Source organism: Chelonus insularis, unplaced genomic scaffold (genome assembly GCF_013357705.1).
Source record: "Chelonus insularis isolate UGA/USDA-ARS -01 unplaced genomic scaffold, ASM1335770v1 contig_61_pilon, whole genome shotgun sequence".
Classification (NCBI taxonomy): Eukaryota; Metazoa; Arthropoda; class Insecta; order Hymenoptera; family Braconidae; genus Chelonus; species Chelonus insularis.
Genome location: NW_023276669.1, coordinates 270,854 through 293,794, shown reverse-complemented (window position 1 = coordinate 293,794; position 22,941 = coordinate 270,854). Strand labels below are relative to the sequence as shown.

The 22,941-nt window shown below is 30.1% G+C and overlaps 4 protein-coding genes across 7 annotated transcripts; 3 read left to right on the top strand and 1 right to left on the bottom strand.

Moving 5' to 3' along the window:
• The first annotated feature begins 6,653 nt into the window (after nucleotides 1–6,653).
• Nucleotides 6,654–17,508, top strand: Lsd-1 (lipid storage droplet-1). Its single transcript, XM_035089122.1, has 14 exons — nucleotides 6,654–6,799; nucleotides 7,575–7,717; nucleotides 7,851–8,036; nucleotides 8,155–8,347; nucleotides 10,172–10,347; nucleotides 11,143–11,400; nucleotides 11,468–11,566; nucleotides 12,095–12,197; nucleotides 13,934–14,244; nucleotides 14,334–14,580; nucleotides 14,697–14,817; nucleotides 16,197–16,542; nucleotides 16,759–17,008; nucleotides 17,093–17,508. The coding sequence occupies exons 2-14, from the start codon at nucleotides 7,592–7,594 to the stop codon at nucleotides 17,329–17,331; spliced, it is 2,655 nt and encodes an 884-aa protein (XP_034945013.1). The 5' UTR covers nucleotides 6,654–6,799; nucleotides 7,575–7,591; the 3' UTR covers nucleotides 17,332–17,508.
• On the top strand, nucleotides 12,698–15,023 carry LOC118070490 (Lipid storage droplet-2). The gene is made up of 4 exons (XM_035089112.1): nucleotides 12,698–13,103; nucleotides 13,740–14,244; nucleotides 14,334–14,580; nucleotides 14,697–15,023. Exons 2-4 carry the CDS (start codon nucleotides 13,924–13,926, stop codon nucleotides 14,939–14,941), a joined length of 813 nt encoding a protein of 270 aa, XP_034945003.1. The 5' UTR covers nucleotides 12,698–13,103; nucleotides 13,740–13,923; the 3' UTR covers nucleotides 14,942–15,023.
• ND-B17 (NADH dehydrogenase (ubiquinone) B17 subunit) lies at nucleotides 17,504–19,000 on the bottom strand. 3 transcript variants are annotated; one of them, XM_035089114.1, is made up of 2 exons: nucleotides 18,843–19,000; nucleotides 17,504–18,103 (listed from the first exon to the last, which is right to left on the bottom strand). In XM_035089114.1, the coding sequence occupies exon 2, from the start codon at nucleotides 18,054–18,056 to the stop codon at nucleotides 17,562–17,564; it is 495 nt and encodes a 164-aa protein (XP_034945005.1). In that variant the 5' UTR covers nucleotides 18,057–18,103; nucleotides 18,843–19,000; the 3' UTR covers nucleotides 17,504–17,561. The 3 variants fall into 3 exon arrangements, with proteins under 3 accessions (XP_034945005.1, XP_034945006.1, XP_034945007.1); XM_035089115.1 differs by having other exon boundaries at nucleotides 18,877–18,994; XM_035089116.1 differs by lacking the exon at nucleotides 18,843–19,000 and adding an exon at nucleotides 18,689–18,832.
• A 144-nt stretch (nucleotides 19,001–19,144) lies between these two features.
• LOC118070489 (uncharacterized) lies at nucleotides 19,145–21,407 on the top strand. 2 transcript variants are annotated; one of them, XM_035089111.1, is made up of 4 exons: nucleotides 19,145–19,600; nucleotides 19,732–20,050; nucleotides 20,738–21,023; nucleotides 21,109–21,407. In XM_035089111.1, the coding sequence occupies exons 2-4, from the start codon at nucleotides 19,748–19,750 to the stop codon at nucleotides 21,342–21,344; spliced, it is 825 nt and encodes a 274-aa protein (XP_034945002.1). In that variant the 5' UTR covers nucleotides 19,145–19,600; nucleotides 19,732–19,747; the 3' UTR covers nucleotides 21,345–21,407. The 2 variants fall into 2 exon arrangements, with proteins under 2 accessions (XP_034945002.1, XP_034945001.1); XM_035089110.1 differs by having other exon boundaries at nucleotides 21,106–21,407.
• Nucleotides 21,408–22,941: the final 1,534 nt, after the last annotated feature.

Below are 22,941 nucleotides of genomic sequence, written 5' to 3'. Positions count from 1 at the left end.
GTCCCTGTAAACAAAGGCTTCATTAAGGCTGAATCATTCTTGATGATTTTATGTTGTTTTTAACGTATAAGGTCATTTATGAAAATTTCGATTAGAAATATGTGAAAATTGAAAATCACCTTTATAGGGTGTCAACTTTGAGGGTGATTTTCACCCTTCTAGAACGTTTCTCTGCAGAAAAGAAAATACGTGATTTATCATTTTCGACGTAGATTATTATATAGAAACCTCAGCTAAATCGACGGTGACCACCTCGCGAGGTTTCCTTGTTAGAAAAATTCTGTAACCTGAGTACTTGAAGAATTTGTAATTATTCAATCATTATATTTATTCAATCAATAAACTTCGTTTGGTGTCAGCAAATAAAAATTCAATGCAAGTAATTTTCTTTATTCATCAACTTGTCTGTTTGTTCTTTAGACTTTGTTGTTGTCTAGTGTGTGAGAGTGCATCTTCTACAGTGGTAAGTTAATACCCTGACATATGTCGTAAACATTCTTGTACCTTAATATATCTATTTCGTAATCACCACTAAACTGAAGCGGAGTCTTCGCTCCCGAACAAGTTGAAGAAGTTTTTTCTTCCAACTTAAACTATGAGACCGCCAGCAAATTACGGGATGTAAGACATAATTTATTATTATGTTCCTCCAGCGTTGATGCATCGATGATGATATTTTCCGGGTCAACAAAACATACTTTTTCAATTAGCTCTCTTAAAGACTTAGCCGTTATTCTTCAAAATATTGATGGACTATTTTTTAACCCGAAAGTTACTTTGATAAATTTATAGTGACTTTGAAGAGTACTAAATGCTGTTTATGTCGATGTTTTTTCTTCATAGGAATTTGGTAAAACCCGCTTACTAGATCGAAAAATAGCAAACGTCATCAAGTTTGTCCAAGATTACTCCTATGTTCAGAATGGAGTAAGCACCTGCATGCTTTATTATTACATTTCCTAACTAAAAAGATGAATGTAGTTAAGAGTTGTTTTTTTTTGCAACTGTTACTTTATACTTTTCTAAGCTTTTTATTGGCTGCCACCAATTTTGTTATGTAGAGCTAGCGATGGCTCAACAACAAATAAATAACTCTGTGTTATATGTCATATTAATCCTAGTAGTCAACCCTCACTCCAACTTTAAAATTCCGTTACACTTGTTTGAAATTTACATAGATAATGCATGATGCAATAAATAAACTATAGTCATTTTGTAGACATTTTTTACACACATAAAACTATGTGAATTATTCACACACGTATTATTGTTAATGGCGTTATACATGTAACACATCAAGTAAGTTAATTTCACACGTGATTCAGTGCTGACGTAAGAATGTTCATCAGACTTTCATTCATCTGCTTTTTTTTAAGTCAAATCACCATTTATTACTAACGTTAAATTTTCTTATAAAAATTTTACGTTTGTCAGTTTTAGAAGAACGGCAGATACGTATGAAAAGCAGAATGAATGTTGTCCCTTTAAACTCAATCAACTAGTAACCAGGAGAACAATACACATGCGGAAAAACATTCAGCTTTTTCCGCGCGTATAAATCAATTTGTAATTGCACAAAACTGTTTTCTTTCTTCAGACATCACTAAATTATTTTATTGAATGTAAACTAATGTTTGTAAATAACGTTTTCACGTCGTACTTGTTACATCTGACCTTATTTTTGCTTTTGAATATTCCATGGAATTCGCTAGCATTTCCCTATCTATTGAAATTTTAGTAATATGATTTTCTTTAGTTATCGTAACGAGACGCCTTCCAAAAAGACTCAGTTAAAATTAAACTAAACAAAAATAGAGTAATACATCTCTTCTTGAGTTTCTTTCCTTTTATTAATTGTAGTCTATACCGACTTGTAATTCGAGTTTAAATAAAGTAAACGAAAAGGAAATTTAGTGCCTCAGAGTCTTCTCGAGGTACTTCATCACATTAATTTCATTCATTGAGGTGTAGGTTCTCGCTAGATGAAACTTCATTGCAATAATTTCTTTTAAACAACAAATCCATTTAGTACTACATATCAGAAGAGGAAAACCCTGTTAGTCCAAGATCCCTCGTTCAGCCTTTTAGCCGCTACCAAACAATTTTATTAATTCTTCAAATTGATTAATCATAAATATCTTTGGATATAACACACACCACATTCAACTTATCGGAAGTTTTATTTTTTTTTTTTTAACAGTCAGAAACAGTAGGGTGCAATCAAAAATTGATGATAAGTAAAAATGAACTATTAGGAAACTAAATATGCATCCATTGTTACTGAATATTGATATCCCTTCTTAAAAGATCTAGAAGCTTCGAGAGCGCAGAGTTTTTGGTAAAAACAGACCGTTGTCGTCTGTATTCGCCGGTTACCTCGAGTATTCGTACGTAGCTCGTACTCAGACGACTCTTAGGCAGCATCGGACGACGCCAACCCATAGACAACTCGTTGTAACAGTCAACTCGGTACGTGTGTACTAGCAGAGAACTTACGCAGTCAAACTCTCTAGTGAAACCCAGAGAACTCTCCAGCATATTTCTCAGAAATGGAATAACTCATCAGTCAATCATCGATAGAGATGATTGTAAACTCATCAGGCAGCCTGACTCTCATTAGACATCATCAGTAAGCTCAAGTTGGTCCGAATCAGCACCTTTTTACAAAAGGCGCATGATGGCGGCATAGACGCCTTACGGCCTCATGGACAGTCACGCACACAAGATCCATCAGAACAACTCGCTTGTGTCTGTGTGACTGACGCCAACACATTGAAAATCAGACGACTCTTGGTGCAAATGCCAGTACAGGAAATCGTACAACTTTCCTGTGATCTTCGACTTATCAGTGAACTCTGTGTGAAATTTCAGTGAACTCAAGATTGGACAAACAATCCTTGCTTCCCCCGTCGAAAGGACGGAAATTGAGTACCTCGTCTACTAGAGCATAACTCTGGGAAATTATAACTCTACTCTCTTCGCAATAGCGTTTCCCGAGACGCATATACCTGCACCTTGAAACAGGCACAGGGATACACGTAACGAGCCCAAGGCCTTACGACATACCACTACGACGTGAGGTGAAAAATGAAGAATAAAATCCGTATCCGTTTGATCCACAGGTTACAGGTGTTCTGCAAAGGTTGCAGGCCTGCAACCTGTGCCTAGGTGCTCCGACAATACCCAGGTATGGATCAATTAAGTTCACGAGCTATGTTTTACGGCGCTGGTAATGACCTACTACTTCTATGAGGCGAAGGATTCTGTGTGTTGGGCATTGCTGCTCCTGTTTGCGCTACACTCCTCTTTTCTCGCACCCCCTCGCGGATTCTTCTGATTCCCTCGAACAATTTCTCTTCCGCGCATGCTTTGACAAATTGTTCGAGGACCTTACATGTGTCTTTTGTTTAGACGAATTTTGGTGCTATTTCAGGCCATGTTAGGCTGAGCTCAACGTTCGTTCCCGAACGTATGACCGATATGAGATCCCTATGTTTGTCTGTATGTGCAGGACAGTGCAGCAAGAAGTGCTCCACTGTGTCATCATCTCCCCTATTGCAATTAGGGCAGGTTGGATCTGTTTCTGTAGCATATTGTGCACGAAATATGCCATGTCCTGTGAATACTGGTGTCATTAGATTGTTCAGGCGTATCCAATTATTATCAAGCCTATCTGCTATGTTCGGGAAGAATTGGTATGTTTTGCGACCCGTCTGGGACGCATCCCATTCTGCCTGCCATATGTTGAGTGTTTTTAACCTGAGGTTCATCATCGGACGCCGTACGATCTGTAAAGTAATTTTGCATTACTTTGCAGATATTTTTAGGGCAGTTTCGTGACTTTAGTCTTTCGAGGACTAAAGGCCACCATACATTATTAAACGCGCCTGAGATATCGAAGAGCAATGCAACCACGTTACGTTCCGTAGACTCTTGCACCGCTCTTCGCACCGCCAGTATCGCATCCACCGTTGATCGCCCTTCCATAAATCCATATTGGTGATCTGAGATGGTCCCTTGTTTAAGGACGCTAGTTGAAAGACAAATTTTTATAAGACTTTCGGAGATTTTGCTTAGTACTGATTGAAGACATATAGGTCGATATGATTTAGGGTCTGCTACATCTTTGTCGGGACTCTTTAGAAGCATACGAATCGTTCCTTCCTTATAAGCCCAAAGAATGACGCCTTGGGACAAGCATTCGTTGAAAAGTGTTAGAAATTTTTCTAGGAGGTACGCGATTGCACGTTTAACAACCTTCACTTCCAGCAAGTCTATCTCTGGAGCTTTTCCGTTCTTGAGCGTTCGGACGACTTGCTTGAGTTCTTCTTTGTTAAATGGTTCTGCATCATCTGTGCTAGGTAGGTTAAGAGCGTTTATCTTTATCCTGCTCTGTTCATCTGTGTCAATTTCTGGATGGTCAACGACCACGTGTACTGCCAGCAATCGCTTGGCTATTTCTCGAAAGTTCAGGGTTCCATTACCCTCTGCAGTGCGAAGTGCATTCAGGACTTTTTCGGTTGTAACAAACTTTTTCCAGCTCTTTGTTTTCGCCTTTTTCATCGCTTGGGAGTACCTTCTTACCTGCTGGCGGTATCGAAGTCTCGCTGCTGTGATTCGGTGGGTATCTGCACCAAGCTTTTTGATTCGCTGGTATCTATGGCGCAGTCTATAGAAGAGTCCAGTCACGTCTATGTACGATTCTCTTCTTGAAGAGCTGTATGTGGGACCTTCTTCGATTTTATAAAGAACTTCTAAACCAAATTCGGTAAAGAAATTCGCAAGCTTTTTCCCTCTGGTGTCGAAGTCTGATGACCACAGAGGATATCGGGCGTTCGGAAATACCTTCGTACACTAAAAACTGAAGGGTGAATCCTCGTTCACGCCCAATCAAATATGAGAGGTGGAATAACCTTCGCAGTATCGTCATACAATATTTTCGGGAGAAGGACGGGCTTCCGGAAAGCGGTCTGCGTGTGATTTACTAGTCACCCCTTTGGACTAGATCTTCACACCCCCACTGGCCGATGAATATGGCTTGGGTTATTAAGAGCTCTATATTAACATGCATTTTTAAGAGACCTACGACGTGATAACAAGGCAGCTCAGAACCCTTCGGGGGTAGAAGCACGCTAGATCGTCCGTGCCCCGAGAGAACCTCACTACCCTGTTTCAGCTTTCAATCTCCGATATTTTGAAAGTATGCCAACAATATGCCAAAATTTTATGTTTGTGTTTGTTTATTTATTCATATCTCTACCATTTCTGCCATGGTACTTAATAGCTTCGTCAATTTTTGCGTTCACTGTTCTTTATTGCTTTGGTTGGACATATTGTATAGGTAGTGGTGATGGCGGCTCTTAGCCTTCGGCCTGCTACAATAAGAGAAGAGTTACCAGGTATACCCACGAGGAGGAGGTCTCTCTCAGTGGCAGTAACGTAGTAAATTAAAAGTCGCTTAATTCTTAATTTTTGTATATCTCACTTGAATTAAAATGGAAATACATGTAAGAGCACACATTTAATCGTAAATTTTATGCTGAATCGAATGGAAGAGGAAAAAAAAAATTCAATTAGATTAAATGCAAAAAAATTTAATTTGAAATTTTCAAATTAATATTAATTAATGAAAAGCTCATTAAAAAGAAAAAACCTCAGAAAATATAGTCAGAGTGATAAACGAGTGCTCTAATGTGTTTTTTGTAAGTATAAAATAATTTTTTAAAAAATTCGACGTTCCACAGTCTTTTTAATCGCATGTAAATAATAAACGGTAAGAGATAGGAAAAAATAGTATACATATTTTTTTGTAGAAAATTAAATTCTCTACAACTTTTACTCCAAACTTTTCTATATACTTCCAGCCCCTCAATTTTGAAATGTTTTCTTCCAAAAAATTTTTATTCCAAATATGCTAAATATGGAATAATTCTCCATTTTTTTTTAAATTTCTATTTATTTACAAAAAAATTTTATTAAAAAATTCCGAATTTGTACTACTCCGTCTCAACGGCAGTCTCAAAGTTTGGAACTCTGGCAGTATGCCTCCGGAACCAATTTCTTTTACACGGGTCTTACTAAACAATTCTTTTCTCATACAATGACCTAGCAAATTAGAAAATTATCATGGATTCACAGGTTTTTTCTTCTTAATTTTTTGTGAATCAAGATACAAGTAAAAGCTTGACTGAAATATTTATTATGATGCATCTCAAGTATACAGAACTTTTATTCCATTTACATAAAATAAATATCTTATTGTTGTGAAGATATTAATAATATTGTCTAATCGTTTTTAAAAATAAAACAGTTTGAAGTTTTTTTTTTCTATATTGATTTATTTGATTGTTATAAAAATATATCACAGAATACACAATACTCAGAAGATCTTATAGCCTCTGCACCGACTAACAAATTCGATGTTAATTATCACTGAGATGGACAACGGTTATCAAATGATGTAAAATTTTTTCTGCTGCAGCGATTGCGTTAAAAAAACAGATTTTTTATTCATTCTTTAAGAGAAAGTATTCTTTGCTCTCTAGTATGTAGTGTAATGTTGATTTTTCAACAGTTAATGAATTTCGAGCAGAAATAAACAGCAAAAAATTGTGTTCATTAAAATATACATGAAAGAAAATTGTATTAAATATTTATCTTTTCGTGACAAACTTTTGAGATCATACGTAAATTATAATCATAAGTCATAGGTCAAATTGATGAGATACTATTCATGGTCTTTTATTCACAGTAAATAAAGTATTTTCTAAATGACACTGACGAGCTTCGTTGAAATTCCGTAAGTTTTTATGACTTTATTTAATGATCAAATATGAACAAAAAATAATATTGCAACGAATTTTAAATTATTTTTTTCAAAGTATTGGAGTGGAATAGGTTATTGTGAAAATAATCAGTTTTATCAACTATCGGGAAATCTGAGCATCACTGCAAATCGAGTGTTTGAAGAAAACTAAAAATTTAAAGTGTTACAGCGTTTATAGTCGACTTTTAAATAATTAGAGATGTTTACTAAAAATTCTTGTTTATTTATGGCGTTTAACATTAAAAAAACTTTACACGTTTAGTTTTCTTCAAACACTTCTTAAACACTGGATTTTCAGTGGTTTTTAACATCCTCATAGTTAAACGGATACGAAAAGACGTCAAAAAAAAGCTTCCAGAGCAATCTTACCCTCTTTTTTACCCTGACACTTGGCTCGCAACCTCCTTAAAACTATTTCTAGTCAAATTTTGCATGCCTAGGAATATTTCAGTCAAGTTTAACTGAGGTTGAAAAATTACTATTTCAGGTCTAACTTAACTAGACTATTTTTTCAAGAATAAAGCGAATATTCTTGAAAAATTTGTTAACATTATTTCTTTTACAGTGATTTTGAATCAACTATACAGTTTCATTTTAAGGGAGGTAGTTGTTGTGACTTGATGCTGGTAATTTTTTTGTCCTAAAAATGAATTTTCTAAACTTTTTTCACTGTATAAAGAATTATTATTTTTATTGTTCTTATAATGAAATTAATATTAATGTTTTCAATTAAAAAATTACTTTTCAGAAAACTAATAGCTGAAAATGGCAAAGAAATCCTTTCAACGATGTCACACAGATCTTCATTGGGAATCTATTACTCGAATTTCAAATATTCCAGCTATCGAATCTAGCATCAATTTGACTTCTAATATTTATGGAAAAATAAAGGTAATATTTAATTTATAAAATTTGTAAATCCTATGAGAATAATAGAATTAGTAAAAATTTCACTAGCATGTTCATTATCAGCTTCTTAGGGGAAGCAATTTATAACTTGATTATTTATTATATATTTCTACAGAAATCCAATTCGTTAATAAACTGGAGTTTGGATACCGTTGAACAATCATTGGCACTTGTAACAGCGTCAGCTAAACCTGCTTTTCTATCATTAAATAAAATTACGTCAGCAATTGACCAAATGATTTGTAGAGGAATTGATATTATTGAGTTGAGAGTGCCATCTGTAAATTTACCCCCTCAAATTGTAAGTTTAAAATTATTTATATTTTCTATGCTTAATTTTTTAAAACATGAATTGTATATACGATGTTACAAATAAGTCAGTTACGTAATTGACGTTGAATTCAATTACTTGCACAAAGCTTTACGTAAACACACGAGAATACATGAATGATAAGTTCGTGAAACCAGTAATCAAACGAGCCGGAAGTGTAACGCAAATCGGTAGTCAAGCAGCTGCCGTTGCCGCAGAAACTTTGGACGACGCGTTAACTGTTGCTGATGGATATGTTGATCATTATTTACCCGCCGATCCAACTGATAAAAGAGGAGAAGGTAAAATATCTTTACTGATTAAAGAATAATACCTACTTGAATTTAATGACTAAATGATCATCGTTAATTACTTCCAAGGCATATTTTAATAATTTTTTCTGTGTACAATTAAAGTATGATTTATAAACTTTTAATCATTTAATAGAATATATACGGCTCTACATAATATCCATTCAAATAACTAAATCTGTAACAAATCTAACGCATGTATTCACGCAGAAAAATAATCAATCACGCTAATAGATAAATATTAGCTATCAAGCTGTCTCTGATACTTATTATTTCTCTTTTGCTAACATTTTCGGACGAAATTTTTCAAACAAAAATTTTATATGGAAAATGCGCAAAAATAAGAAATTCTTATATTCTTAATTATATTTATTTATGGAAAAATCATTGTATTGTTAGATTAAATGTCTTTAATTGTACATTGATTCAAGATATGATAAAAAACGACCATCAAATAATTGCGAGAATTATTATTTACTTTATTAAACCTAATTCTGTGTTCTGTATAAATTTTTTCATTTAAATAAATAACTCTAGAGATTTCTATCGAAAAAGATAACAAGTGAATTTTAAAACACAACTAACTGAATAAAATAGAACATAAGTTTTATCTGTCGTTGGGTTTCTCTCTTCTCATTAAATACCTGAGAAAAAATGAAATAGATCCACACAGATCCACATTATTGATCTAATTTGCTCTACTCATATCTAAAACACTGAAGAAAATTTGATCGAAGTAAATCTATGTATATCTAGTGAGATCACTAAATATCTACACAAATTACTATATGTCTATGGATATCTCCATTAATTTCGATAATGAAAAAATTCAATAAATCTACAGAGATCACAAGAGATCTAGAGTGATCAAAATAGATGTACACAGAACGGAGTAGATCTAATTGTGCCAAAAAAATAAATCTAATTAGATCAATGTAGATCTATTTCATTTTTTCCTGGGTACGGTAGAGTAAATGTCTGTCCATAACTTCCCATTATTAATTATTTATAACGAATTTAAATTGTTCTTAACAACACATAATTGGTTTGTGAACAATAGTCTCTAGTCAATATCAACGTAAATTTTCGGATGAAATTTTTATTCTTTCGCTTAAAAGTATTTCAAATAGTTCATCTTTTTATGTATTTATTATTAGTTGTTTTGTTATAAAAAAAACATTCGACGAAATTCATTCAAATTTCACTCAGATCTTCTCTATAAAAATATCTTTCAAATAAGTTTTGGTTAAAGTCGATACAGTCAGACTCCTCTAATTTCCTAACCCTTAATTTCCAATGAGCAGGCCTCACTCCCCACTTTTTTTTCCCCACTCGCGCTACTTAGCATAGAGCGGTACCATGACCCTCAATTTCCAATTTCGAGAATCATGTCTTCCGAGTTGCGGAAATTAGAGGAGTATGACTGTATCCCGATCCGTTCTTCAAATATCGAAAACGAAAAAAATGCTGACATCCGTACATATGTATACACACACATCATTTTTAAAATTGATCAGTATACTTGCAAGTATGTTGTAACGTGGAAATATGATGAAAATTCAAATTTTACCAATCGATTCAATAACAATAACTTCCAGTTATCGAAATATAACTGTTTCAAAAAATGATATTATTATTACTATTTTGCAGTGTTTTTCAACTATTTCCATTGTTTCATTTTTAGCGAGTACCGTGTACAAAAATGATCCAAATAAATTTACGTAGATTGACAAAAATCTTTTCATTTTTTTGAAAAGCCAAAAAAGATTTTTTTTCCTTGTAAATAATTTTTTGTTTCTCATCATTAAGTAACAGAAGTCAATGCAAGTGTAATTAAAGTAAACAGTAAGGCAGCTCGAACACTGAAACATGGTGCTAGACTTTCAAGGAAAGTGCAAAGAAGACTTACTCGTCGTACGTTGGCAGAGGCACGAGCTTTGAAGAATCAAGGAATCGAGTGCCTTCATATTCTTATAAAAGTCATGAAGTTGGTCAGATTTAACACCGATATTTTTTTACATTTGTAGACTGTAATCAGCTTGAGTAACTGCAACAATTTTACGAAATAATATTTCCTGCTATAAAAATTTTCATAAAAAACATCGTGAGTTTTTTTTTATTGATGTCATTATAGCATTTTGAATCAAGAATAATTAATTTTAGTAGAGAGATAGACTTTAAAACATGGATTGGAATATATTTATGTATTTTATTTAACATGGATTTGCAGTGAGAAATGAATTTTTTTTCTTTGTATAATTCACCACTTTGATACATGATAAATTTTCTTACATAAGAAATTTCAAAAATGACGTCCTGTAATGATAATTTTTTGATTTTATAGAATGTGTTGAAAATGAATATGATTCATGAATATGTTGGCATAGAACATTTAATAAGTTTCAATGAAAAGAAGAAATTTTTTATACAGATATAAACACTTGAAATTTTCAATTTAAAAAATCGAACCCATTACAATAACTTACATATAAAAAGTTAATAATTATTCTAAATATTTCTAAATAAATTAGGATTTTAGTAACTTTTCCATAGTTGTAGTCACGCAGGTTGATTGCAGTAAAAATTAAAAAAATGAAGTCAATATTTCTGATGAAATAAGCTCATAGAAATCACAAATTCTTATAAAATAAATTACGCACACACATAATAATTTCACAAATTTTTCAGCTTTTTTATTGGGATTTATGAAGTTCTATGAGTTTTGTTTTGTTTTTTAATATTCAAAATTTATTTTTATTTTTCTCTAAATGTTATTCGCATTCCAGGCTATAACTGATCCCAAAACAGCTTATCAGAAATCTAAAGAACTCTGGGCGTTATTAAGCCTCCCAGAACCAGAAAATCAACAACGTCCCAAGACTCTTGAGCAACTCTTGGTTTTATTGACACGAGAATCTGCACGCAGAATTGTACATTTAATAAATGCGGCAACAATATTTGCAGCAAAGAGTCCTCTTTATTTTGAAGTTATTTTTACAACAATTTCACATCAATTGCTCTCAATAGCTGACGTTATTTTTCAAGTAATACAATAATGGATTTACCTTTTACTGAAAACTCTTGGAATTATTAATTGTGTTTAATTTATAGGTAGCTTCAATTACTTATAAGCCAGAAGTACAAGAATCTCAAGCTTCTATTCTAAAAGCAGCCGTTCAAAGGCTTAACATTTCAACTACTGCATTTTTAGTAAGTTATAGCTTCATTTAGAATATAAATATATTTGAAATATTTCTTTCGAAAAAGTTTTATAAATACTTTTCTCAATGAATATTTACCTTCTAAGATAATAACAGAGTTTTTATAAACTCATAGTCATTTGAAAAGTTGTAAAATTACGATATGGAAATAATGAAAAAGTAATTTTAAGAATTATATTTTATAAACAACGTTTTTACTTTGTTTTTAATAATTTTTAACGTTTTAAATGTAAAATTTCAATTCAGAGATTTTTTTTATTAAACATTCGTTAAAAACTACACTAAACTAAATTCATAAAAAGAAACAATAAAATTTTTTGTATTAAACTTTAAAATTATTCTATCAAAAATATACCAAACATTAAACAATGAGATAAAAATTCATCTTATTTTAAGTTAACTATGCCATTATTTCACAAGATCAATATTCATTTTGAACAAAAATTTACAGAACTTGTGTAAGGCAGATTTATTTACAAATAGGCATTTCATATAAATAGAACAAATATGATTTCAGGAAAAAACTGCAATATTCTTAGCTGGGCGTCCTGAACCTAAAAAGTTAACATCACAAAACCATAATAATCACATGTCTCAATGTCTAAATCGTGCCTTAAATGGTATCGATTAAAGAGTTGTATTAAAATAAATTAAATTTATTATTGAAAAACACTTGTTGCTGATATTCCCTAAGATAACAAAATGAATATTTACTAATTTAATGACCTCAATGACAAAGATGTGTAGACTAACAAAGCATTTTACATCGTTGTAAACAATTATCATTAACGACATAATAAGTAGAACTGAAAAAATCTTTTGAAAAAGAAAAAAATTCTCTGTCGTCTGGTCTGCTCATGATAAGTCGATAATTTGTATACTCTTTGCATGATTCATAGATGAATTTTTCCAGACGAGACACCACAAGCCACAAATATACTTATTATATTTCGTATGTGTACATACTGTCTTTTACTTTCACAATAGTGCTTGTCTTCAGATTTCCGTGAAACTTGACCAATCGATTTATTGACTGCTTGCTATATTTCTCAACGTCACGACTAATCTCGTTATTAAATATAATACATTTTGATGAAAATAATAGTAACTTGTAATCTCCTTTATCTGTTACCCCGATAACAGAGTTTGGAAATTATATCATAAAAGTAGTGATGAAGTTTGAAAAGATATTCATTGGACTTTGAACTTTCAGAGACAGAAAAGTAGGATGTATCAGAGTAACAAACCAGTGTTTATGAGGAATACAAACTTTATGTGTGGTAGTTTTTCTTCTGAAATATTGCCGGCTAGCACTACACTCTCCCTCTGTTCATATTCATATAAGTCGCATGTCTCTCCAACAATCATTCTCATTGATGTCACAGACCGTGTAGAAATACTAGTAAACTTTGTGCGTGTGTCAAAACATATTTATCTTTTATAACTTTTGTTGTAAACATCAAGTGTTGGTTTATATATAAATTCATGATTTTTTTCAATTTCTTCACATGATTTTTACGCAATTGGTGAGCATTTTTTGATATCATTTGGCGATAATTTAATTATTTTTAAGCTCATGCGATTCGTTTACTATATTTCTCGAGATTTAAATTATTGTTTGTCGATATGTCATTGCCTGAAAGCAGGATGCTTTATATGATAAGTATTTACGTCTACATTTATATAAAGTATTAATACTATTATTATTTTTTCTTATTTTTTTTTAAATAAGTGAAAAATTATTATCTATAAAAATATAAATTAATTTAACAGTTACACTTTCATATTTATTAAAAGTCGTGTTAACTTACACATCAGTGAATTTTTAAACCAAATTGCTATATCAGTCATATATACTATGTTAAACATGGTACAAACTTCTTTTAATTAGAAACTGTCACTTCTTATTAGTTTTATGAACTAAGCACCAATAACTATGAAAAGATTTTTTGCTTAAAATTTTGATTAAATAAATCAATCAAAACTGATTATTTGAGTGTATTTTATAATTTTTCAGTGATACAATTGAGACTGATATTATAAATAAATAACTACATATACTTACTTTCCATCAACAATAATTGATCAATCTTAAGAGACCAATCTCTCGTTCTCCAACAATTCATTTAAAATATCTTTTTTACATTTTATAACTATTTCAGAGAATTCTTCAGAGAAAGTGACCTTTTTTTCAAGTGCTGGTCTCATAAGATTTGAAGAAATTGCGGAAGAGAAAATATCAATAAAATTTTACTAAGAAAAAGGTTTCTTAGAAGAGAATCATTAACCATATACCTATAATTTAGTTGAGTAGAACAATTTATATCTATCATCTTAAACCGTCCAATGGCTACAGCGACTGAAACAATGCTTCAACTGCCACAATTTGAAGCTTTTCATCGAGTCTGTGGACTTCCATTAGTAGAACGAGCATTAGCTAAATCAGCGTCAACATATTCTCGTGTCAAAAGTTCTCATCAGTTAATTAATTGGATTCTCTCTACGGCTGAAAATTCATTGAGTAATGCAACTAAACAAGCAGTACCCTTTGCTGTACCAATCGCTATGAAATTAGAGATTCCAATCCATTTTGTTGATTATACTCTCTGTATAGGGTTGGACAAGATCGAAGAGTCTGTTCCAATCGTAAAAGATTCACCAGAACAGGTAATCTATAATTATTTTTTAAAAACATGTATAGTAAGTTATTATTAACTCGTACTCATGTTGATATCTACATAATTTTCATTGTTTAGATAATGGAAAAAGGATACATGTTTGCATTGCAAACCGTAAGACCAGCAGTATCTACTATCACTTACGCTAATGATTTAATTATAACCCAAGCTTCAGTGCTAAAAGAACGCAGCTGGAATAGAGCAAATCAAATTCTTGATTCTTATTATGGAACTGCAGCTATACAAGGATTTGATAATACAGTTCTTGTGGTTGATAAATTACTTGATAGATACTTTCCTGCTACTGGTAATGAAGAATTTGTTGGTAAGTTTTGACTGTAACTATGATACATGTTTTTTTATTTGCTATTTTCCAAACTGATAATTACATTGTAACTGCTAATAAGTAAAACTTTACCAACATGTTGATGCTAATTTCAGAACCAGCCTCAGTGGAAGAAGACAAACTTTTACATACTCTACAGACTATTGGAAAACTGTCTAATAAAGCAGCTCGACGGGTTTATACTAATGTTATTCGAAATCTTCAAACGGTCAACAAGTATGCAGTAAAGACTTACATTAACACTGTCGTTGAGTTTTTACACATCGCCCAATGTCTTCATGTAATCAACAATAAAGTTCATAAATTCACGAGTCCAATAAAAAATAAAAATGACTCTTAAGAAACTAATGGCCATGTCAAAACAGAGTGACAGCCATAATTGAATACTTGTTAATGCAATAAAAAAATTTTATAAAAAATCATAAAGTTTTCATATTTCATATAGATTTTTGATACTTTAAAAACCATTTATAACTAATTCAAAAGATGTACTTTATAAAAACTTGACTATTGTAAAAAAAAGCTAGGAATAAGAATTCAAATTTATCTTATTATGTAAATTAATGATTTTTTGTACTTAATGATTCAATAAAGACAGTAATTTAAATCTTTCTTAAGTACTAATTTTAGTGGAAAAAAATATCAGACTGTTTCAATCACATGTTCTTCTGGTGAAAACATTTCTTGTTAAGGAAAGAAAAAGTTATTTTCACCTTAATTGTAAGTAATGACAGGTTGCAGCTAATACACGTAATTAGCAAAGACAATTTGAAGCTAAATTTACAAAAATAATTACTAACTCACCTATACAGTTAATTAATTTTGAACATTGATCTTTAAATGATGAAAGTTTTGTCATCACATTGAAATTAATGATTCATAAAAATATTAATAATAACCACGTATTGAAATACATAATTCCGTGAATGATATATAAATTATTTTGATGATGTGTTTGTGACCCCCACGTCAATATTTAAACGGCAGGGCTTTATATCAGTAAATAATTACGAATTCTTTCAATCATTTTGATTAAATATGTAAATATTACAAGATTTCAATTATAAAGAAAAGTTATTTGTTTCTATTTCTCTGATCAACTAAAAAATATCTGAAACAAATATTTTATGAGTAAATTAATAATGATGAAAAGAAACTTTTGTCAGACATAAGAAGAGCCATGTGGAGCATACACTCCTGAAAGATTCTCCCACTTTTCTATGCCAAACAAAAGTATTTAATCAAGTAATATTACACACAAGACGTTAGTTCATATTTAGATACAGTAGATGCTGATAACTTTTTTAGCCAAAAGCAATATTTTAGTTCACAACTTATCATTAAAACATGTAAGTTCAAGCATATTTATAACATTGTTAAAACTATTTTCGTAAATAATATGTATACTTTTCGACATCAGAGTTACCGGAACTTTCTAGGCTACATTTTCAGTTTTCTATCACAAAATTCATTTACTTCAAATCAAAAATATTCTTGAAGCTTATTTCAATTAGATTAGATAAATAGATTGAAAAATGATTGTTATGCGTGCTTGAATATCTTTTGTTTTTCATCTCTGAATATAAAATAATCAGAAAAATTATCTTAGCAATCATGACAGATCCAACAGTACAAAGTCCAACAAGTCAAGGACCGCGTTTAGAAGTACTTGATCGCGTAAAAAATATTCCAGCAGTACATTCAGCCATAGAAAAAACTGGATCTACATATTCATATCTAAAAGACTCTCATCATCTTGTTAATTGGGCATTAAGTTTTGCCGAAGCTGGACTTCATTACGCAACTGCTACAGCAGCTCCAATAGCAAATCCTCTAGCTAAAAAATTTGAAGATCAAATACATTCTGTCGACCAAAAATTGTGTCAAGGATTGGATATTGTTGAGCAGAAAGTTCCTATTGTTAAACAACCACCTGAAGAAGTAAGTTATGAAGATTTATTAAAACTGTAACTCTATCCTTAATACAAATAAAAATTTAAATGATTAAAGTGAATCAATAAAATATTGATCTTCATCAACTTACACTATAATTATATTATTAGTAAATTAACTCTCAAGCTATAAAAATTTATTATCATTGAAAAAATTGAATTAGTGAATATGAAGTTGTAAAAAATTTACTGTTGATGTTTTCAGATATACGTTGCTGCAAGAAATGTTATGAGTAGTTCACTCCAACCAACAATTGAAAAATTAGTCTCTATCAAAGAATCTGCTGCAAATCAGGCTACTGCTCTTAAAGATATTAGCATCAGTAAAGCAAATGAACTTCTAAGTACTCATTATGGTTCATTAGCTATACAAGGAGTGGACAATACAAGTGCTCTTGTCAACAGGTTACTTGATCATTATTTTCCTTCAGTTCTTGGTGAAGAAAATCAACCCGGTATTAAATAAATAGAAAATTTAAAAAAATAATTTATAAAATGGAATAATAAATTTTTAGTAATAAACTAAAAATTTTTTACAGCTCCCGTATCAGCAGATGAAAACAAAGTTCTTCATGCCGTTCAAACTATTGGTCAATTGTCAACAAAGATGGCTAATCGTGTATATCATTCAGTTTCTGCTCAATTAAAAACTGTAAAAAAAGAAGACGTAGGAAATTATATTTCTAGTGTTATTTCTATTCTTCATCTAACACATTTTTTGAATCTTGATAAAGAAATCACAAATTCACCAGCCGTTGAAGAAAAAAAAGATCATTAAAATAAATTCGTAAAACATATCACTAAGAATTAAGTGTTAAACCATTTTTAATTATACTGTAAACCCATAAAAGTTGTACTAAACAGTTATTTTTATATCTTTATATGACTATTACATAAAAGTCTAACTTGTAAATGATTAGTATTGAAAAAAATAATAGAATTGTTCAATATTTAATATTATTTAACACATTTATTCCTCATTATACTATATTTACAACCAAATCTAACTTAAAGTGGAGATTTACTGAAACCATAATCAGCGAATTCTCTTGTAGTTTTTTCTTGGAAATTTGGAAAGTTCGGATCGTCACGATACATGACAGGTCTTGACATTGACACTTTTAATCCACCAACTCTTGTCCAATCATTGGAATTATACTTGAAGTAATAAACCATATAATATGTAAACATGAGAGCAAAAAATGTTTTGCTTATTCCGTGACGACAGCAATAAGCCCAATCAGTTCCTATTTTGGGTGTTAAAAAATTTTCAAGCTGATCTAAGGGCCATCTATAAAATCTTCTAAACGCATTATAACGTTGTTTGTAGTATTCCGGATTAGGAACGGGCTCCTCAGGAGCTAAATGCTGATCTTTTAACCATTGTGCACGCCAAGCTCGTTCTTCATCAGTCATTCCAAGAAGACGTTCACGTTGACGAACCATACGACCTGCAATGGGCATCGGTTTGACCCCGCCAGTGTATGACATTTCCTCCCTCATGATTGTTTTTTTTCAACTTTTTACCTCTTGGAACGACAATAAAATTTCTAAAATAAAAAGAACATGTTACCATTGATTTTCTGTGCTATTATAATTGTATTTTAAATCTAGTCAGTCTCACATTGATTTGGCTACTAGGGAACTTTTAGTCTGAGTTAGCACTTTACATTTTCTAATAAATAAACTAATATTAATTTATATCTTCTTTTATTTTATTATTATTAACAAATTAGCCATATTTCGTACTTCCATTTCTGATACTTCAAATATTTTTTTCTATCCATGAAAGGTATCTCATTAACATTATCTTTACATCATAAAACAAACTAATTTAGGCTAACCAAGTTATTACCAAAAGTTAAATAAATACATGTACATATTTGATTTCTGTGATTAAGATTTGATTTCATTGCTTTTCTTTTCTAGATGAATAATTAAATATTAACTCTTTTTATATATTGAGTTGTGTTCATCTACTAATAAATCATTTACTATAAATAATTTTTTATCCTTTATAAACATAAATTGGTAGCTTGATTGTACAAGAATATTTACAATAAGTTTCGATAATAAAGTTATAATATCATGTTAATTATCACATATACTTTTAAAGAAGTTGAAAGAAAACTTACGGAATAAACAGCAAATAAATGTTCTAAATTATCATCATTTTTTTATCAAAAATGGTAAACTAAATACTAGTGAATTGAGCAGTACATGAAATTAATTTATTTACCATAATGTATACTATTATTATAATAAACATTAAACGCTAAAATTACTTACAGATGTTATTGGCAATTTAATTAGAGAGACATACCAGTTGTACAAGATTTATTATTATAAAGGATGGGCTGTCCTAAATCGATTAGTATTTTAGGAAAATAATGACCGATTTGGCTATTTACAGTAATATCGACGACTATGTTTCCCTCTAATCTATATGTAACTTTAAAAACATGATGAATAATGTGATCTGATGTCGATAATACGAATTTCTTCTACAATTGATAATGGTACTGAAGAAAATAGTGTTTTTCTACTGCAGCGCCCTCAAATTTTTTTTTACTGTGAAAGAAACAGTAAAGTGGTATTGATGTGTTCTGTATGATGTAGTAGACAGTGAGTTCAGTTCGGTGTTATTGTCATCATTAAAAATAAAATATTTTGTTAAAACATAAAAATTGTTTTTTTTTTTTAAATAAAATATCTTTGTAATTAAATTCTCTTTAATAACACTGACAACTTGATGTTATATATAAGAAATTTTATTATTTAGTGACAGACACTTTAACTAATTTCAATGATTTATTAGTACCAAAGAGTATCACGTATAAGCAAGAAATGTGTAACAAAATATAGTGATATGAACAAATTAAAAAATACATAATATATTTAGTACAACACACATTAATACAATTAAGTTTTATATTGACATGGGTCAGAGATCAGGGTACAGTTCTTGATTGTCAATGACCCGATTCGAAAAAGAGACGAAAAGAAATTATAAAATTGATATTTTCGAATACTATTGGACGTATTATGTATGTATATTTTTGGAATAAACCTTTTTCATTTATTTATAAAATAATTAAATAATTATCTATACATCCAATATTAGTATATGTTTTCATTAAATATTAATAAATTTATTAAATCTAACTTTTTCTTGAAGAATAATAAATACAATCATGGATTCACTGCAAATAGAAAATCATCTTGGAATTCAGGCATTTAATAGAGCTCTTCAAATTCCAAGCGTTAATTATCTTTGGGATAAATCTACGGAAGTCTATGAAAAAGTAAAAAGTGCGAGTTCCTTCACAAATTGGGCTCTAGAAACTATTGAAATGGTATTGGCTACAGTTATTGAAAAATCTGTACCTGTAACAAAACTCGTGGAGAAACCGATTCATAATCTCGATAAAACTCTTTGCTATGGTTTTGATTTTGTTGAAGTTAAACTACCTATCATCAGAGAAGATCCAAAACAGGTAGGTATATTAAAAATTCAATTTTGTTAAGAAGAATATTTTTCAAATGAAATGATTATTTAACTTTAATAATCACTTTCAATTGTTTAAATACAAGGAAAACCCGTATTATTCAGGGAAATCTAAAGGGGCTTATTAAAAATCATTTTATACTCAATTACAAAAATTACGAATATATAAAGCTTACCGATACTTCAAAGGAAGCATAAACAATTTTAATATTTGCTCATCTGTTTTTTTATTACTAGATTGATCAGTATAAATATTGAAACGAATTCTTTTTTTTAAAAAACTAATGTATATTAGATTTTTGGCAGTATGAACTGAAATTTTACATAATTAAATTATTTTGACATTTATTTTAGTTGGCAATCTGTTTCGTATAAGTCATAAAATGTTCTTACAAAAGAGAAAAAAACTGTTTCATTAAAATACATACTTTGATCAAACAAAACCGTAATTTTATCATTGCATACATAATATCTATTGGTTATTATCTTTGTCATGTAAGTCATTATTAAAATTTTTGCAAGAACAGAATATATTTACATATTTCAGATCATTTATTTTTACATATTTTTATTACATTTTTCTGTGTTAAGAATCTAAAAAAAAAAATATTCTATTATTTTATTCGTATCTTTGACTTTTTCTAAAATTTAATAAAAAGAATTTTCAATGTTTTAGATACTTGACAAGACTAAATCTCTCGTGTTAAAGAGACTTCGTCCTGCTGTTCAAATATTCATAGATTTGAAACAAGAAACAAAGCATAAAGTGAAAATAATAACTCTTCATACTTACTATAGAGTTCATTACTTGAGAGTTTATAGCTGGCAGCAAGCAGACAAAGTTATGTCCACTGAGACTGGAATAAATATACTAAAAACAGTCGATAATACTACTGGTCTAGCGGAATTAATGCTTGATAAATATTTGCCTGCTTTAGAAGATGAAATTTATAGTGATTTGGGTAAGAAATTAATATTTATTTTATGTAGGGTAAACTGGTTTCAACTGATCAATTTTTGATCTATACTGTTTTTTTCTTATAGAAGAAGATTGCAATGAGCCCGTTAAATTACATCATACAATTATAAGACTCAGTGAATTCGGAAGCAAAGCATCGAAAAGAATTTATTTTGCATTAATGGATAGACTACAGTATATGTATAAAATAGAAATTCTTCTTTTAGTTTTGCATGCTTTAATTGTTATTCAAATGATGAAATATGTTGAAACAGCATTAGGTTTAGTGGTTAAAATAATCAATGATTTTTGTATTTTACATTAAAATATTTGTATTTTGTTATAACACTAAAAAAAAAATTAGGTGAATAAAACATACTTATTTTTATAGCCTGATTTTGTTATTGCATATAAAATGAAACCAGAGTACTTGCTTAATTTTACTAAAAAAATTAGGGAGTTGAGGCGTACTAATATAGTAAAGAATCATTTTTTAATTGTATTTAACATCACAATCTGGTTTACTCGTATAATAATTACATTAAAAATTATTTTTAAAAAATTCAAATGATAACTATGTATATCATGAATCTGTACTCTTAAATTCTATTTATGACTTTAGCGATTGTTAACTGATTTTTCAGTGCTATCACTTTAAATCACAATACTGAAATATTTTTTGATTTAAAGTTACTACTTCAGTGCTTTACACGCAATTCATAAAAAAAAATCAATTTTTTAAACTCATTGTTTTTGTATATACAAAGGTGTCAACAGTTTTTTAAAAAATAGACATAAAAGGATCTGTATTGAATATAATACAGCTTTCGTGTACTGAGAAAGATCTACTGCCGAGCACAAGATAAGCCTGGTGCTTCATAAGCAGAGATTTTATCATTCTATGGAGGATGGGTCAGCATTAAATGATGTTTGTCAGCATTTGTTGAACTTTTGATACCTTGCAAAGCTATTCAAAAGTTCATAATAATTACTCAAGGTAAAAAATACTACTTTTTTATTTGTATTATATTTCATTTCTTCCAACTGTTGTTGAAGAAAAATGAAAAATACAACCGTTGTTGTTGGTCTAATAATAAAAGTAAAGATGCTACCTGCATAAGAATTATTTTTCTTGAATGCTTGGAACTACTCCAAAAAATTTTCATTGTGGTCCGATGCATTTATAGTCCAGTTTTCAAGAAACAGTAAGATGTCCAAAATTTTCATTTCTTGAATAGTAAACATCTACTATTTATGTTCTTAGTTCAATAAAATTTTTTCCTAAAAATTCAACATGTCTCAATCATGGTAAGTAATTTCTGAAATATTTTGAAGTAATCATTGAAGTATACTTAATGTATATAAATACATGATTGAAGCTACGTATATTTCTATTCTCATGATAACAGAGTATTTTATTGACGTGCGTAGTGATTAATAACAACTTATGATGTGATAAATTTTAATAGTTCTATTGTAACTTACTCAATCAAAAAAAGTAAGAAGAATAAATTAAAACTAATTCTCCTTCTTAAAAATGTAAACCCGAGTGATTTATTTATTGAATTGAGAACCGGAGGATTTTCGTAAAATTAATTTTATTAATTTTAAAAAATTGTATTGAAATTTTTCGTCCTAACAGATTTCAAAATTACCGTTTAAGTTTAATTTAAATTTGCCTGTAAGCGTATAAGGCTAAAAACCGACAGTTTGCTTCTAACTGAGATTAGTAAACATTTAAAACAATTAAAAAATATTGGTAAAGGTGCAGCCCACGCGGTCTACACGACTATAGTAAATAAATAAAAATACTATATATTTTATTTATTATCATTATTGTTGATATTATTATGATATTTTTACTGTAACTTACTCAATCAAATTGTTATTAGCAATAATCAATTATGACTAACAATATTTAA